This window comes from Eulemur rufifrons, chromosome 9, assembly GCF_041146395.1.
Source record: "Eulemur rufifrons isolate Redbay chromosome 9, OSU_ERuf_1, whole genome shotgun sequence".
Classification (NCBI taxonomy): domain Eukaryota; kingdom Metazoa; phylum Chordata; class Mammalia; order Primates; family Lemuridae; genus Eulemur; species Eulemur rufifrons.
This window is the reverse complement of record NC_090991.1, coordinates 47,065,663-47,084,252: the sequence shown is the minus strand read 5'-3', so window position 1 is coordinate 47,084,252 and position 18,590 is coordinate 47,065,663. Positions and strand designations below refer to the sequence as shown.

General features: G+C 40.5%; 1 protein-coding gene across 5 annotated transcripts in view; it reads right to left on the bottom strand.

Moving 5' to 3' along the window:
• Positions 1 to 18,590, bottom strand: part of MAP2K6 (mitogen-activated protein kinase kinase 6) — a 121,661-nt gene that overhangs the window by 13,177 nt on the left and 89,894 nt on the right. For 4 of the 5 annotated variants that reach the window (XM_069482814.1, XM_069482816.1, XM_069482818.1 and 1 more), the window contains 8 exons: positions 18,443 to 18,556; positions 17,525 to 17,644; positions 16,225 to 16,341; positions 15,513 to 15,564; positions 13,484 to 13,611; positions 11,830 to 11,907; positions 10,509 to 10,648; positions 3,038 to 3,083 (listed from right to left, as the gene is read on the bottom strand). In XM_069482814.1, coding sequence (XP_069338915.1) covers positions 3,038 to 3,083; positions 10,509 to 10,648; positions 11,830 to 11,907; positions 13,484 to 13,611; positions 15,513 to 15,564; positions 16,225 to 16,341; positions 17,525 to 17,644; positions 18,443 to 18,556 — 795 coding nt within the window. Of the gene's footprint in view, positions 1 to 3,037; positions 3,084 to 4,930; positions 4,982 to 10,508; positions 10,649 to 11,829; positions 11,908 to 13,483; positions 13,612 to 15,512; positions 15,565 to 16,224; positions 16,342 to 17,524; positions 17,645 to 18,442; positions 18,557 to 18,590 lie in introns of those variants that run through there. The other variant, XM_069482817.1, reaches the window with a different exon arrangement.

Sequence of the window (18,590 nt, the reverse complement as noted above, 5' to 3'; positions counted from 1 at the left end):
CCCACTTCCCCAAATCATCGTTGCTGCCGATTATTTTGAATGACCAGCTGAGCAGCTAAATATGAGCATTTTTACATGCAGACATGTAGATGACTCACTCTGTTTCCCCTGACTTTAGGAACTTTAGTTTACAACCTTCCTGTTGCCTAGCTGTAGGTTTTCTAATTATATTTGTTTTAAACCTGACAGCAGAGGGCTGAATGAGTCAGCTCTGTGGGGAACTGAATGCCCACCCATGAAAGTTTTGGAAAGCAATGCAAATGGGAAAGGAACAAGGACATAAAACCCAAACGAAGGTAGCCGGTCACTGTTAAGTATCATGACTCAGAAAACAGAAAAGAGGTTTTCTGCCTTTGCCTGTCTGAGGATGCAGGTTGGGTGTTGGCCCGGATCCTCACACCCACGATGTCAACTGAAGCTCTGGATGCTGGGTCCTTCCTCCGGAGCTCCCTCGACAACCACGTAGCAGCACCGTTTCTGATTACTAACCACTTACACAGCACATTCACCAAGTGCTTTGCCATCGTGCTTATTAGCTTTCCCACATCCTCTTGACATTTGGAAATCTTTTAATGTACTTAAAAGCTTTATACTATCAAAACAGGACACGCCAAACCTCAGATTGTCTTGATGACTGCTTCCAATGCCTGCCAGCCCCACCTTGTCTCTTGTCCTACTAGTGGCTATTAGCGCAGTGGATGGAGCCTGAGTCTGAGAATGCATTAAACAGTCTGACCTGAAGTCTTTAATAAAAGAAAACATCCGCAGGGACCTTTCCATTTATTCCCAGGCTTGGAGAATGCTGTGAGAGCCAGGAGGGGAGGGGGAGGGGAAAGCAGGCAGACATGTCAAATGGAAAGTGTGACTTGCCCTCTTGTGTGGGTTTTGAGGCTGTAAAGGGTTGGGAGGAAACACAGTTCCTTCTATAAGCGACCGACTAAGAATAGCAAGGAAGGACAGCAACCAGGAGACAAACAAATGAGGCACCGTGAACAACCACCAGACCACAGTCCCAGGCTGGTTTTCCCAAAAGAGGAGCCAGGTGCAAGAAGGGAGAACTCTGTACCATTTAGGTTCACTGTCATGCCTGGAGAAAACATGGAGATCTATGAACATACTGCCAGGAGCAGAAGCTCAAGCTACAGTCACCAACAGGTCTCCACACCCCCTGTACAATGCCCCATCCCTCCAGACTATTTCTATAGGTTCAGGTATGTTTGCTTAATACTGCAATTCAATCTAGAATTTCCCAAGGTATTCAGAGGAAATAATCGCCTCACCAGGTTTGAATGACCTGGTTATCATTTCTGGTGGTTATCATCTAGGATAGGGTCAGCAACTTATGGCCCAAGGGCCAAATCTAGCCCATAGTCTGTTTATTAAATAAAGTTTTATTGAAACACAGTTGCACATCCACTTTCTCCCCAGCCCCCTTATTGGATATGGCTGCTTTCATACTGCAGCAGCAGACTTGAGTAGTTGGAACAGCAACTGTATGGCCCACAAATATCAAAATACTATCTAGTCCTTTACAGAAAAAGTTGGCTGGTATCTACTCTAGAAAAACAAATCCTACTGAGTCATGCCCACCCCCAAGAGAAGTTTGAGAGAACAAGCCAACGAGATAAACTTATGGTATGTTCAATCTGAGTTAGGGAGAAAAACATTTGGAATTTCTATAAGAGGTACATGTCTGGGTTAAGGCTTTAAGTAAACTGCCCTTCACCTGGTAAAAGGATTTTTTTTTCCTCCCTCCAAACAACTCCTAAAATCTAAACAATAGCCTTTCAGGGTATGTTTTCCCAATGCTAAAGTCAGGGAGTTTGGACTCAGATTTTCCATTTAAAAACCTCAATTCCACAGAAAAGCAGGGAATAGTTTTAGTCTTAAAAGGCGAGTCCATTCCCAGCACCACAGAAACTAATGCTATAAGAAGAATGGTGGGGGGAGGAGAGGGGACCCACATCTTATAACATTAATATGTAGGCCATAAAATGTCACAGTGTTAGGGTACATTGCAAAGGTAGAATTCAACGTCAGTTGCCACGTATATTAGGCATTTCTTTTTTTCGCAAATGTGTTCCAGTGAAATTTCTAGTAACAGGCCACTTGGAAAACAAAAAACGTTCTCCATTTTAAATAGCCAGAAATATAGAGAAAATATTCCTCTTTTATCTGAAATTAGTCACAAAACAAGGCAACTTTAAAATAGGATTACAGTCTCCAGAGGATCCTACAGGAATCATTGTAAGTCTATCACACTTTATGTGCAATTAATTTTAAAATGCCCTCAGGGTGGGGTTGCATTAGCATAACAAAAAAAGGTAGCCAGGACTGAAAAGCCCACTAACTAGCTATTAAAAAAATAATCAGGGAGGAAATATTCAACCCAAACATGTATACTAAGATTTTCTCAAGTATTACTCATCTCTTCTTCAACTGTGGGCCTTAGCTGAATAGAGCTGGTAGAGTGCTGAGCACTGGAGACTGTCTTTTTAATGGGGACAGTAGAGGCCCAAAAAGGGGATGGCCTTGTCCCCAATTCATCCAATCAGAGAGTGGCGTGGACTTCTATCAAAGCTTAACCAACAGAACTGAAAAACCCATGTAATTGGGTGACTATCACACACCCTCCTGATGGGCTTTCCATAACTCTTCCTGACTTGACACTTCCAAGTTGTACTTTCCCCATGTCTGAGCCATCTCACCACACCATTTGCTAAGAGATACCAGGAACCTGTGCTTCTGTGACATGTCCTGAGTTGGTCTTGAAGACTGCCCTGCTTGTGGGTGGGACAGGATAGGAGCAAGCACTTAATGCCTGCTGAATAACTATGCTCCAGTTAGAAAGGGTGTCAGTGTTTGCTCTTATCTCTTTTGAAATTGTCCATTAACAGAACTATTCCTTCCCCTGCTAAAAATAAAAGGTGGAAAATTAAAACTATAAAAAACACAGTTATTTGATTATAATGTAGGTCTTAGTTACTTTACTTTCAGTAGCTGTTAGTTTGGACATGTTTACACTAACGATACTTACCATAAGCTCTGGATACGTAGGCCGTTCTTTGGAATTCTTCTTCAAGCTTAAAGAGAAAAATTAAGCACATTAAAATTAGAAACCACCTGTATTTTCACTAGACTAGGATTTCAGAAGCTGTAGAACACTAAACATAACCAGCTATAAAAATGTATTGAAAATATGGGCCTCCTATCTTGACTTTGCTCTTCTTTAACACTTACGAATTATGTTTCAAATCACTCTGGGTATACTTGAATGGTAAAAATAGGGAAAAGTGAGAGTGTGTGTGTGTGTGTGTGTGTGTGTATTTTCCTTTTGATACTTTACCAATAATATACAGGCTAACTTTTCTCATCTACAGCCATTATATTTCAAAACATATATCTACTTTCCTTCAAGCAGCTTTTAATGCCAAAATTGGCAGGTATTTCTTATATTACATTTGTTTGTTATCTCTTCGCTGTCTTTAACTATCTGGCTCTTCTTGCTTCTGTTTCTCTTGAATGTATAATTTGCTTTTATATACTCCCAACCAAACCTGCCTGGGATAGAAGCAGTAAACCTGTAACACTTCTAAGGTAACACTACTGTTTATGATATCTTAGCTGATTAGAGAGAAAGCGCATTCATTCAGTGACTTGGCAATTATTCTTCTTAGGAATACTATGTGGTCATGCACTCAGTCAAGTGGCATCTGGTCATTCAGCTCTCGCCATACACAGACATTTAACAACATTTGATGTGGAGGCAACAGTAATAAAACTGCAGATAGAGACCAACTCACTGCCTCTATCCTTAACCCATCCCTATCTTCTATCCACCCCCAGCCTTAAAATTGATAAAAGAAAAGAAATCGTTTATTTGGAGTTAGAATCCCAGGTTATTAATGTACAGAAGGATGATTTTGAAAACCATGATTTGCAAGGCAACCTATAGACTTCTGTGACCTATGGGCCACAAAATCATACATGAATGGAAAGGAACTTTGCCTGGAGTTGAAGGAATCAAAATGTAACTGATTATTAGGTTGCTAGGATTTGTGCTAATGGATCATTATTGAGCAAATGAGAACTAGTATGTGTGACATGAGCTTTCCTCCACCCACAGGAACTACTCATGAGAGTGGCAAGGTATAAAACGATAAGAGAATAAAAAGTCATTGAGACACTTTGGGAAACTGTGGTTTAAAACAAAACAAAATATTTTTTAAAAGAGAGAAAGTTTTTGAACCAAAACAACTTAAAAGCAGCCTACCAGTTTATTCCAGGCAATGCTGTGGGTAGAAGCCAGGGAACCTGAGACAGGGTACAGGTAGATGTGAGGAGAGAAGTTTCAACCTGGAACTGAGGGCAGACCTAGGACCTAGTGACCTCAGTGACCAGACAACCTATGAGAGAAAGTTTCATCTCAACTGAGGATAAAAATAAGAGTGCATTAGAAAGAGGAATTAACAACTGTCAAAGTTGGATTGATATGGGAATGTGTGCCTGAGTGAAATGAATGAGACCTTGTAACACCCACTCATGGCTTTCTATATACTACATTCTGAGAGTCTACATGGATGGTTCTCAACTGGATGTGATTTTGCTCCCCAGGGGACATTTGGCAATGTCTGAAGGCATTTGGGGTTGTCACAGCTGGTGGCAGGGTGTTACTGGCATCTAATAGTAGAGGCCAGGGAGGTTGCTAAACATCCTAAAATGCACAGGGCAGTTCCCCACAACAAAGAATGATGCAGTCCAAAATGTCATCATTGCAGATATTGAGAAACCCTGGGCTCTATGTATGCTAGGGGGTCCCTCCTTGTTGCTACCTCCTATCTCCTTCTCTGAGAAGGAATTCACTTAAAAGAAGAATCTCCAACTGATTCATCTGACATTTGGGCACATTCTCACCATGACCGCCTGCCTCCCGCTCCCAAAGCAAAAGTTTTTTTCTTTCTAAGTTCAAGAGTTAGTTCACCTAGAAAGAAACAGAGAAGAAATGTGATCCTGTCACATAGTCAACATTGCTAACTTGCACATAGACCCTAGTAAAAAAAAAAAGGAAACAAAGCAAACAAAACAAAACAAAAACAGGCTAACGTACAAAAGCCCTGATTTCCCACCATTGTTCAAAGCAAATGAAAAACCAGAAATTCTTCTCTATAATTTGTCCAATTTAACTTGCTAAATCAATAACAAAAAAAGCACAAAAACAACATTAAATCCACACTCAATATTCAAGGGGTTGATTTTGGGTGTCTCTGGATCCTAACTCTCTACATTGAATCTGGAATATTCTCACTGAGAACCCCAGCCCACCTTTCCATGATTAGCTTTCATTGGTCAAAAACAGAACCATGGGAATAAGGAAGAAAAAAGCTTGTTTCTCAAATGAAAACAATGGTCTCTTTTACCAACCAGGGATCTTTCTGGTATTGCTGATTTTGATTTTTTTTTTTTTTTTTTTACTTTCTATTTAGTAAATAAGATAACAAAAGAAGACTCTTTCTTCCCAACAAGTAGAAGAGTTTAAATACTTTTTTCAGTAAAGGTGATTTTACAGTCAGGATATCTTATCTTTTGACTTGTGGAACCTTTTATAAAAATTTTTCCAAAATTATTATTTTGTAATCTGTATAAAGAAAATGTGGGGAAAGTATACCATTTCTCAATTTATGGCCCCTGAATAGAAAGCTCAAAATTTACCCCAAATACTACTGCAGAATATTAATGGAAAATACTTACACAGCAAAGCAAGGCTGTTTGTACAGTTAACATAACTGATATAACCCATTCTCTCCACCATTTAAATGGAGAACACTTCAAAACATGGGCTAAGAATAGCAAAATCCTCAGGATAAGGTTAGGGCAAAAAGCAAATTTTCCATGTTTAATAGGAAGTGCTTGAAATTCAGTATAAAATAACAACTGTGGAGTTCAAAGCTACACCAATTTCTTTTTGAATTTGAGTCAGACTTTTGAATTTTCAAGTGGCTTGTCATTTTCAAGCGTGCAATTAGCTAACTGCCCTAATTCCTCTTCCAAATGCCACAACACACGCTTCTGACCATAGCTGATCATGCTGTCTTGAGAATTGCTAGTCTGAAGTTTGTGCTGACCAGAGGATTTCTGCCTATTTGAATTGCCCCGATAGTTTCCAAGAAGGGCTATTTGGTGCATCCACAGAATGAAAACACATTGCACCTCTCAAGCCATATATTTGTCATAAGCTAAATAAACATCCAGTGCTTCTTTTTACTGTCCTTCCTGAACAAGTAGGAGACTGGATTTGATTGTCTCTGTTTCATACTGGTTTCTCTGAGTCAGTTTCTGCACCTGGGTGGACTTCCAACACACTTCAATACACCATCAGGTGGGTCAGCTGAGCACTGAGCCTCCTAAATAGGCCTGAAGGAACAACAAAAGGAAGTCTAGCTATTGTGGCACTAGGCAGGTGATTTCCAGTGACTTCCTTCTGTGAACCTATAGGAAGAGGTTATGATGAAAAGTGTAAGCCTGCTAAGACTCCATTTTTTGGAGGAACTCATTTGCTAACCCTCCTGCAGGACTAGAATGTAAAACTGCTCTATTAGACGTCTCTATTATGAATCCCAAAATAAGGCAAATGTGGTCAGCACTACCCAGCCCAGGAACTCTTTAAAACCCCTATGATAAGAAAGCCCATATGTGGGGAAAAAAAAAAGGAAGAAAATATCATTCAGTAGACCTATTTCAAAATAAGTACAGAAAGCAAGGGTTTATAAGAAACCACTGGGTCTTTTTCCTTCAAGTTCATATGGTTGACTTGCTTTTTTTTTCCCCCCCTCGAAGATAACATTTGTCTGATGTTACTACAAAAGAAATATAGAAGTGGGAACTCTGGGCTCTAGATGTAACTTTGGGTACAATGATGACAGCCTGTAAGTGCTTTCTACTCTCCCCCAACCAACTATAACTTACGGTCAATTGACAGACCGTTATAGAACTGATGGACCAGAGGAGAGTGACTACTAAGTTGATCCCCTGGAAGGAGGTGTATGCTACCTCGCAGCCTTGTGATTGCATCTATTGCCAGGGCAGGATACATCCCATGAAGGGTCACAAATACTCCGTCAGTTTTTTTGTGCCCTTTTTCTACATGTATCCCAAAGACAGACGTAGGAGATAAAAACATAGATGTATCCATCTGGAAATTTGAGATTAAATGTTTCACTTTCCAAATCTGTAGTCCTCTTTCCCCATTTAGTGCAAAGAGTTGGGGCTTTTTGAGAAGTCTGGAGGGATCACAGCCTGTGTCCTAAAAATATAAAAAACACAGAGATCACTCAGAAAAAGGGTCCTTTTAGGAAGGCGTGTCTCAATAGTACAGCTTTATACATAGGAAAACAGAAGAACAGCTGATAACTGGGAGTTAAGTTTATAGGCAACATCCTTCTCTTCATCAGGAACAAGAAGAGATGTTCTTCAGTAAAAATCACTTGCCCCTTCTTCCCACCTAGCTCCAAATCAAATGTAAAGCTTTCAGTAATAAACCAGGTGAAATATGTAGATTGTACTGATTGAGGGTATGTACCCAAATATTAATATATACAAAAAATTGAATTGCTTCAATAAATATCTAAGCCAGTCACAAAGTCTAAAAAAAAATCTGTGCTAGTTTTTGAAGTATGAGACAACTTTTCAACTCGGTTTCAAAATAAGTTAATATTCATCCTTAGGGGCTATCAAAGAAAATATATTGGTGGTTTATGGCAGGCAAAAAAAATTATTGACGTGGGATCTGAAATAGGAGAGCTTGTACTCTGCGAAAGTCCAACTGAGGATAAGAATGCTCATAAAATTCAGAATTAATGTTCCCCTTCAATTTCCTAATTCCCATACCAACAAAAATAACTCACTCTTTCACACAGTTGATATCCTTAAGTATTGGATTCTACCATAGCTATAATACTGAAAGTTTGAGGAAGAAAAATTTATCTTTTGATGATTTCTAAGTTGAAGTGATTTTTGCTTCTAATATAATTTTTAATAAACCCCATAAGTGAGACCAACTGACGTACACGAGTGGAAATGAATTAACACAGCATTAACAGTATTAATAGCATTAACAGTTTCAGGAAAGTTGGAAGATGTCTACAGCTGAAAATGTTTAAATTAATGAACTATGGTAGCTGGGAGTAAAATTGAGAGCAAAAGAGAGGGAAGGGCGTATCTCAGAGAGGCAGCCATGAAGATACTATGGGCATTACGAGGGGAGGGTAGGCACAGTGTGGCCACTGCATGAAGAACAGACATAGGTCTCTGGGATTTACACATATGTGGGCATACATTAAAGGCAGAAAACATTTATTTTTCAAGATTTTCATTTTTTTAAATATCTGTAAAAGCTTTAATGCTCTGATTCTTTGGGAGAGATTCCAAGTAAGAGGAAAAAAATACTCTAGTGAAATAAAAAGTATTAATAATTGAATGATGTTTTTAAATAAATTGCAGGAGATAAGAAGCCTCTGAACAGAAGGCAGCGGATAACAGGTCCACAGATCTTATGGCTAAGCCCAGGCTTTTCACCGCCAATGTACATTAGAATGACCTGAGAACATTTGAAAAATATTGATATTCAGGCCCCTCCTCAGACCAATTACATCAGAATTTCCAAGAGTGAGGCCTGGGGGACAGTAGTTTTGAAAGCTTGCTAGGGTTTTATAAACGAGCAGCCACAGCTGAGAACTGCGCGATGAAACAGGTGATGCACATCAGGGGACTCAGCTGTCTCAGACTTTCCACACCAGCCTCGTTCTCCTCACCAAAGTTTCCTGAAGTGCCCAGAATCAGGGGGAAAGGGGGACAAGTGGCAGATGGGTGACAGAGAGGAGAGTCTGAAGAGACTTCCCGAGATAAGATCCTTCCCCATCACCACCCCTCTTGAGAACAACTGATCTGTATTATCCAAGATGACTCATCCTTTTTTCCATGTGACCTTTAAACATTTGAGGATAAGGAAAAAAAATAATAATAATAAAAAAAACAATAACAACAAAAACCAAGGTTTTGAATCCAGAAAGCAAAATCATGAAACCATTTCAACCTGGCAGATGTACTACTGCCTCCTGCACACTCCCTCGAGGAAAACAGATAGGAGGACGAGCCCCAGTAGCCCAGAGGATGTATATTTTAAGAGGCATCCAACAACATATTACACCAGGACTCAGTGCTCCAGCCCCTCTCTGGCCATTCAGCCGAAAACAACAACAAACAACAGTATGCCAGCCTCATCTATCATCAGGTAAAAATACCAGGGGTGAGAAGGGGCCGAGGACTCACGAAAAGTCAGAGAGGTCTTAGTTTCACAAGCAACAGATAGTTGCTTTGTCTCATCATGGTTCCCAATACAAGCTGTATTCAGAACATTTCTCCCAAGAATCATGGAGGCAAGGGATGACATCATGAGGAAGGAAGCCTCCTCTGTACCTCCAACAGCCTGCAGAGCTCCGGGTCCTTCCTCAACAGTGAGTGGTCAGAAATGCTCCCCTCCAGGGGTCACAGCTGGGCTTGCCACTGTCTCTGACCCCTCTTCCTCCCGGGATGCCCAAATAAACTAACGTGGCTCCACTTTGTGCTTTACCTTTGGCATCCTATTTCCAGCAGCACTGGCCACAGGCATCACTATTGAGTTATGCCAGACATCATGGACACTAGGCAGACACAAAGCACTCAACAGTCTGGAGAATACTTTTCTTCCCTCTCTTACTTTTCTTGATCGCACTGGCAATTTCCATGAAAATATAAAGTTTACCGTATTAGTATGGCTCTTCTCTTCTTTCTACCCCAACTTTCTTTGGATTCCTTTCCCAGCCCCCCAGCATGATCCATTCTGCCATCATGGGCAAGCCCATCCACAGTAAGCAAGTTTTCCACAGGAGCCAAGATTCTGTAAGACTTCAAGGTACCTAAGTAACACTCACACTACCCACTACTTTCCCACCCAAAGTGATTCTCTTCCTCTACTCCCTAGCTCTAGACGTCTAGTAGGTCCTACCGGCTTTCTCTTTCTGCTCTATTCAACATCAAATTGCTTATAGCTCGTATAAAGGAGTTTCTTGCTTTTGTGACACTATGTGTAATGTTCCTTCTGTTCAGAATACCTTGCTTCCCCTTTGCTTGGAAAATACCTCTCATGGTCTCAGCCCAGGATTTATCTCCTCCAGAAAAATTTATCCTGATGCCTTTCCCCTGGGTTCCCTGAATTCCCTGTGCATCTCTCCACCACTAGACTTGCCGTATTATATTAAATATGGTAATTATTGATTTATGAGACTTCTTTACTTAACTTTGAGCTCAGTGAGGGCAGGGAGGGTGATATAGTCATTTCTCCCCCCCAGTATCTAGGGCAGACTGCACAAATGCTTTCGGAATGAATGCATGCATAATGGATTACACCTGATGGAGGAAATCCATGAGAACTCATTCTCTTTAGCACTGACACCTGGGAGATGAGGCGCTCTTACCACTGTGAGGTAAAGTCAACAAACTCTGCAGAGAACTTGTCTGCCGGGAGTTGTGGCGATGGCTCCTCTACCACCTGTTTGAGCTGCTGAAATGGAGTTCCCCACGAATCATAGGGAAACCGAAGGATGGCCAACTCAATCTAGGGGAGAGAGAGAAAACAAGGAGGTAACAGGTTAAACAGGGCTGCTTTAGGGAAGCAGGTGTGTTTTTCATTCCTGGAACACCAGAGGGAAATACAAAGATGACATTCAAGTATAATTTGGGGGGAAAAAATAAACTAATAATCTATTCTCTGAACAGTTTCCCCAGAGTCCTAGTTCTAGGAATTTTCAAATAAGATCTTACTAGAGACAGCCACTTAAACCTATCTAAAACAGGGTCCCTCACTAAAATCCACTGTGGCAATTCATAAAAACTGCAAGCCAACAGTATTAAACTTCAGGAGGCAAGTAACTGGTTTTCAAAGCAAACTGGTTTTCAAGGTGTGGTCTGAAAAGTTAATTCCCACCCTAAGATCTTTACAAAGCTGTGCCTCTACTGCCATCTGCAGGTCATTTGGTGAAATGGCGGCGGGGAAAGTAACCTAGGGCCAAAAGACTGATCTTTTTTTGGACTTGAGTAGAAGCCACTTTGCCGTCACAGGATCACGTGTTTTCTGGGCAGGGACGTGAAATAACTCACAGGATTTAATCAGCTGCTGTGCCCGGGACGGAGCCAGGACCACAGTGGATAATTCCAGCCCTTGGTAATACACTGCAAATTTATGATCACCAAGGTTATGCGTAAGGCACTGATCGTGTAACTTTAGAGCTGTGCCTAAGGAAATTATCCGATTTGTTATCATGTGTTTAGGATACACCTGACCTCAACAGCTAAGATTGCTATGATAAAAATATCGCGGGAAGAATAGCCTATGTCCTAGATAACACTGCCCTACAGGGGTCCACACACAGTGGCACTCTTTGTGTAGCTGAAGCTTTTTGCCTTGACTAGAATAATTTAATTTTAAACTATAAGGAATCTAGTTAGATCCTCTCATTTTATAGATGCGGACAGAAAAAGAGTCTGTGTAACTACATCAGTTATTCAAGGACATACAACTAAGAAGTGGAATAAAGAGAAAAATTGATTTGCCCCATCTCAGTTCAGGATTTCTGCTACACCACACTGCAAACAATTATCACTCAAAATCTCCTGCCATGGCAGCAGGAAAGGATGCCCCAAGCCAGCACTTTGGGCATTTGCTTCTTGGTCCCAAATCCACCCATTTGCAGCTTCATCCCCTTAACCTTATAGTCCGTGATGATTGTCATACGCTACCATTGTGATGCCCAGACTCCAAATGTCAGACTTCACACTGTATCCCTTCTGGTTGAGCTCTGGGTTTATTCTTTCCGGCTAAAAAGGAGACAGACAACTGAGAAACTGGAAAGACTACTGAGGTGACATTCTCAGCTCAATAAAGTCTCTGGGGGTGGGGGTAGCACCAGCTGCCAAGTGAGTTGTTTTAAGCTGTTAACATGCCTCGCAGGTCAAGAGGGCTCAGTGATTACAATAAATATCAATGTCTTCCTGGGGTTTTCCTTCTTCTGTGTTAGTCTTTTCTTGGACACAGTAATGGATCGAGTTCCCTTCAAAACCACCAATTTCAATTTCACCTTAAGAGGAAACCAGGTCTATGTTATAAAGCTACCATCTAGAATTATCCTTGTGAAAAACACCAATAGTCTAGAACTCAGGAAAAAGAATCAACAGCTCAGGTGGAATCCCAGTGCTTTGGGAAGCCAAGGTGGGAGGATTGCTTGAGGCCAGGAGTTCAAGACCAGCCTGGGCAACATAGCAAGACAACCCCCCCACCCCCGCCCTCTGACCCCATCATCTCTACAAGAAATTAAAAATAAAAAAATTAGCTGGGCCTAATAGAGCACTCCTAGAGGCTGAGGCAGGAGGATTACTTGAGCCCAGGAGTTCAAGGCTGCAATGAGCTATGATTGTGCCACTGCACTCCAGCCTGGGTGACAATCTCTAAAAAAAAAAAGAAGAAGAAGAAGAGAGAAGAGTCACTGGGCTATTGTCCCACATTGACAGACCTAAGCAATTTTTAGCTAAGCACAGACAGAAAGCCTTTCAATTCCAAGCGCAAGTCCATTTCCAGACAGAATGCAGGATTAAGTTCTTTCAGTTAAAGAGGATCCCAAGGTCTCTGCTAATGGCTATAAATCTTCACAGCCTTGAGGTTCTCTCATGACTAACCCAACTGCTTTGCTTGGGTAATTTAAATTCTACCTACTATTCCATTTTCAACAAACAAGGTAACACCCACCTGCAACTCAGTGTGGAAAATTGTACAGGCTCCATATATTGCTTACATGTTTGTTTTTTTTTTTTTTCAAATAATATATCTCTTTTACTTGATTTTTTAAAAGTAGTATTAATATATATATGCCCTGGTCTGAATGTTTGTGTCCCTCCCAAAATCCGTATGTTGAAACCTAATCACACATGTGATGGTATGAGGAGAAGGGGATTTTGTGAGGCGACAAGGTCATGAGGGTGGAATGCTCACGAGTAGGATTGGTGCCCATATAAAAGAAGCCCTAGCGAGATCCCTCACTCCTTTCACTATGTGAGGACATAGCAGGAAAACGTCAGCTATGAACCTTAGACAAGTGGGCCCTCACCAGACACTGAATCTACTGGCACCTTACTCTTCGACTTCCCAGCCTCCAAAACTGTGAGAAACAAATTTCTGTTGTTTATTTTGTTATGGCAGCCAGAACAGATGAAGACAACATATGAAACAAGTGACTAAAGATTTCAAACAAGACATATTTAAGAAAAAAAGGAGATGTAGACTATTTCTAGAGCTTTAGGCACGTTTCAGTGTTCCCTCTGTGGCCATCCGTTTTCTATCTCCCTGCGTGCTTTGCTGGCAGTTGCGTTCTCAGGTGCCACCCCCAGCTAATGTACTTACGGCCATGTATGGTTTGCAACCTGCATCAATTGTTTTAGCAACAGAGTCCACCAGGTAGCCACTGATTCCAAAATCACACATCTTCACTTGGCCCAGAGCATTAATGAGCACATTGGAAGGCTTCACGTCTGAAAGCAAAAACAATCAGGATCCCGTCATTTCAGCCTGCTTTCAAGATTCATTTCTCGACCAGCAGAGGGCCTGAAATCTCAACTTGGCCCTCCCCCTCCTTTCCTCAAGTTGCCCGACACAGAAGTAACTGTCATTCATCCCTGACTCATAGTTACGGCTTTTTGCCTTCAACTTGATTTTCTATTTCAGGTTTTGTCTGGGTTTTACTGGACTGTGAATCCATCAGTGGAAAGAACTGTTTCTTCTACTTCTTTTATCGTCTTCATTGTCTCCATACACGTAGAAAGGACTTTAAAAGTTTTTACTGCAGCAAATGCTCAGTTCAAAATGATCTATTGATATTTAGTTTAGAAATAATAGAACAAGGGATGAAAAGGCAGACTGTAACACAATGATACACTAAATATGATCAGAGCAACCAGTTTTGATTGAAACTTGCACAAGAGATATGTCAGAGGTCATAGGGTATAAAGCGTCATGAACCCAGTTCCAGACCATGGGACAGGTCATGGAAGAAGAGGTATTACTGAACAGATCTGGAACGAATTCTTCAGACTAGAAAGATATAACCCACTCATCCACACGCCCAAAAAGCTTAACTATTGTCATCTTTGGATAATGGAATTAGAAATTACAGTTATTTTTTTCCCTTGGTGATACTTTTCACAAAGCACATGGGATCAAGAAAAAAGATACTGTAAAAGCTTTAAAAATTATCCCTTATAAGTTTTCCCTTAAACTGATGTGTATACAAATTTCATTCTATTATTTTTCATGCTTTATATACATTCTCTATTATGAATTAAATATTTCATAATTCTGAAATAAACTCTTAAAAATCAGTTTCACATTTGTGGATAATCCATATTCTTCTTCCCATCTGTATCCCTTCCCACTTTCTCCTCCTCATCTTCCACCACCTTATTTTCCTAATTATTAATAATAACAACTGATAATAATGATGATAACACTGTACAAGGTATTTTACATTATTTCTAGGCTCAGAGAGTCTAGGAATTACCAAAACCACAATGCCCTATTAGTTAGCAATACTTCCCATTAATTTTCTCAAAGACTTGGTTGAGTATATCTCTTCCGAGCAGCTTTCCCTGACTATAATCACCAAATGGCAATCACTTCTTTGTTTTACATTCTACCTATACTACTTTCATATTTCCAAGGTGTTTTCTTCCCTGTTTTTATATATTTATGTTATTTCCCTATCAAGAATCCCTATGTAGAATTTTAGCAAGAATATTATATTCTTCTCACATGCCTCCCAGTGCATCTATTATAGTGCTATATTTTTAAAATCTGGACAGATGAATGGGTGGATAGAAGATAGATAAATGGATGTAAGGTGGATGAATGGAAGGATAAAGAGATAAAAAGCTGATAGGAAGGAAAGAAGGGGAGGAGGCAGAGAAGGAAGAGACAAACCATGTTGTCCTGCCTCCTGTCTGAAAGCTTTTCACACTTTAATATACACAAGAATTTCCTGGGAATCTTGGTCAAAATGCAGATTCCAATTCATTTGGTATTAGGAGTTATGATTTTGCTTTTCTAAGAAGGTCCCATGTAAAGGCCAATACAAGATGAATTTTTATCCTATCCTCTAAAATTCTCAATGACCTCATCCCACAGCTCTGCTTGGTAACAGGCATTTTATATTCAATTTAGAGGTAACATAAAGCCCATGTCTTCTTATGTCCTCAGCCATGATAAAGAATAGCTACTTCTGTGATTTGCTATCCAACCCCAAAGAATGGCTCCTTAGTTCTCTTGCCTGACTCAGTTCTACGTTCTTCCACAGGGGAAAGAGCGGTGAGGAGGGACTTCAGGTAAAAGAAGCAAACTTTACAAAAGGAACAGCTGAGACAGGTCCATGGATACTTACCTCGATGGATGACAGAGAGCTTACTGTGTAAATGTTCTAATGCTTTTACAATCTGCAAGAGAAACAAAGATAGAATTATTTACCACATCACTGGAAAAAAATTGAATGTTAAGTATATCCAGTTTTTTTATCCCTAGCTTAAGGTCATAGGGTGAGGTATTTTCTCACATACTGGTGGTCCTATCCAGGAAAAGACATAGGAAGTTACACAAATTGTACTCCACCCACCAGAGAGGACTATATCTTATAGCAGAGAGGATATCTCCCTCATCTACCTTGTTCTTCATTTTTCCCCAAGCATTCCTTTTTCTCTCCACCCTCCTGAACCTCAGTACCACTAAGGTAGCAGACCTTTCTATTTCTTTTTCTTCTGCTTCCTTCTATGCCTATTCATCTTAAGAAGACATTTAAAAAATCTACAAATGAAAATCAAAATAAACTAATATCAGAATATAGACACCAGGAATGTGGTCACATGAGATGAATGCATTGCTTAGAGGCATTTAACTTAAGAGTTAACCACATCAAGTGAGTGCTGGAATCTTCTACACAGAGCTCAGAAAGAAAAGCACGTATTTATCCATCCACCAACGAACTTGTGCATTCCACAGACATGTACTGGATGGTGGTTGTGGTCGTGGTCTAGGTACAAAGACACAGAAGGCCTAGACTTCTCATATTCTCCTTGTAGTAGGGTTCACGGTATACTCACAGAAACTGCTATTTTCCCTAAGATGTCCTCTGGAATTGTTTGGCCTTTATCAATAACTTGTTTGTAGAATTTGTCTAGCGATGTATCCATGAGCTCCATGCAGATCCACACATCACCCTGGAGACCAGTTGGTTCAGGGATTGTTAAAAAGGATGGAAAAGGGAGAAAGCAAAAACAGTTAACACCTATCCTGAAGAACTGACTATTTTTTCCTTGAATTTTTAGAGGAAATGTATGGTTTTCCATTAAGATCTCAAAGGTATTTATAAATAAGCAAGATTATCTCCAAAGAGCAAACCAGCAGACAGCCAAGCACTGAACCTGCATGTGATCGCCTACTCCTTAACAAAAAATGGTATCTAATTACTCACAGACATAAGCAACAGAACCCCAGAAATCCAAGACTTTACTGTTACTGCTGTCTAGGAGTTAGGTCCAAATGCCTACTCCTTGTGTGATCTCCTACACTGAGCACCAGCATCAGTCACTCAAAACCCCAGTTTTAAGAGTGAGGTGAAGCCTTGTGATCCACATAACGGTAAAGTGAAAAACAGAGGTAGAACAAAGATCAAATCAAGCCTATAGGGTACACAAGCAGGCTACATGAAGCTCATAAAGTGGCCAAAAGACTAGAATATTTCAGACTTTAAGGAATCGATGCAGGCCGGGCGCGGTGGCTCACGCCTGTAATCCTAGCACTCTGGGAGGCCGAGGCGGGTGGATTGCTCAAGGTCAGGAGTTCGAGACCAGCCTGAGCAAGACCCCGTCTCTACTAAAAATAGAAAGACATTATATGGACAACTAAAAATCTATATAGAAAAAATTAGCCGGGCATAGTGGCGCATGCCTGTAGTCCCAGCTACTCGGGAGGCTGAGGCAGTAGGATCGCTTAAGCCGAGGAGTCTGAGGTTGCTGTGAGCTAAGCTGACGCCACGGCACTCACTCTAGCCTGGGCAACAAAGTGAGACTCTGTCTCAACAAAAAAAAAAAAAAAAAAAAAAAAAAGGAATCGATGCAAATCAGTTTATAGACAATTGATAAGCGACAGTTCTGCCAAAACAGACAAAACAAAACAGAAAGGAGAAGAGAATCAGCATCTTCAAAAGGGCTAACCACACTTGTAAGTACCATAATTTCAAGCCAACTTTGCACCAAGGCAGGTCATCACTGCACACGTGTAAAACCCTCTAAACAAGATATGTCAAACAAGAAAGAGTACTGTGATTGTGCATGGCATTTATGTGATCAGAGAAACTTCTTAAGTTATTGTTCTTGGACTTTGAATTGATCAATCACCTACCTCCCGGAAGAGTGCGCCATAAAAGGTGACGGTAAATGGACAATCCACTGTCCTCATGGAAATATCCAAATCCATCAGTAGCCGTTTCTGCTCCTGGCTATTTACTGTGGCCCGAATCCGCTGAATGGGAATGCATGGGAAATTTACGGTTACTACTCTGAGGATGAGTAAAGCAGGGACCTCAAGGAGTCCCACCCTGAAAACAGTACAAAAATTCACAACACAACTTTTAGCAACATCTTCTGAATATCAACCCCAAATGATTAGCTATTTGTAACACATGAAAATGAAATATGGAAATATGGAATTATTATAAATTTCTTTGCATAGCACAAAAACTATCCAAATTTACTCTAGATGTATTTTACCCTCCTTTTTCCACAAATGGAGACAATTTCCTCTCTCAATATTGGTTTCTTGATTTTCAGGTACAATTCTTTAAAAACAACAGAATATAAAATAAAAGAGATTTATGAGTCATAACAGCCAAATATAATATGCGAATTTTTGTTTGGATGCTAACTTGAAAAACCAACCAGACTGGGGAAGGAAAAAAAAAAAAAACACCACTTTGAGATGATCAAGGAAATTTTCATTTGCATTGGGTATTAGAAGAGGTTAAGTATTGATAAGTTTTTTAAGTGTGATGATGACATGGTGGTTTCATGAAAAATTAAAAACGAAGGGAGGAAGGACAGAGGAGACTTACCGTTTAAAAAATTAAATAAAAGTAGATGCAACTCATACCAAGGAAGCGTTTTCCACACATTTGGAGGGAAATATTGTTCCCTGAAAATAATCTTTTCTGTTTCGACCTATTGAAGATTGTTTTGCTTCTACAAAAAGGGCTGGTTTACAATTGAGATGGACAAACATACACACTGCAGACATAGGACGTTTAGGGGACGTCAACTCTACCTTCACTGCCATGATCTGCCCGCTGGGTACATGCCGCATCTTCTCCACCACCCCGTACGCACCTCGTCCCAGTTCCATTATGGGCTCCAGGTCATCTGCCTTCACCTCAAAGTTCTGCAAGACAGAAAAGTAATAATGCAGTAGGAAA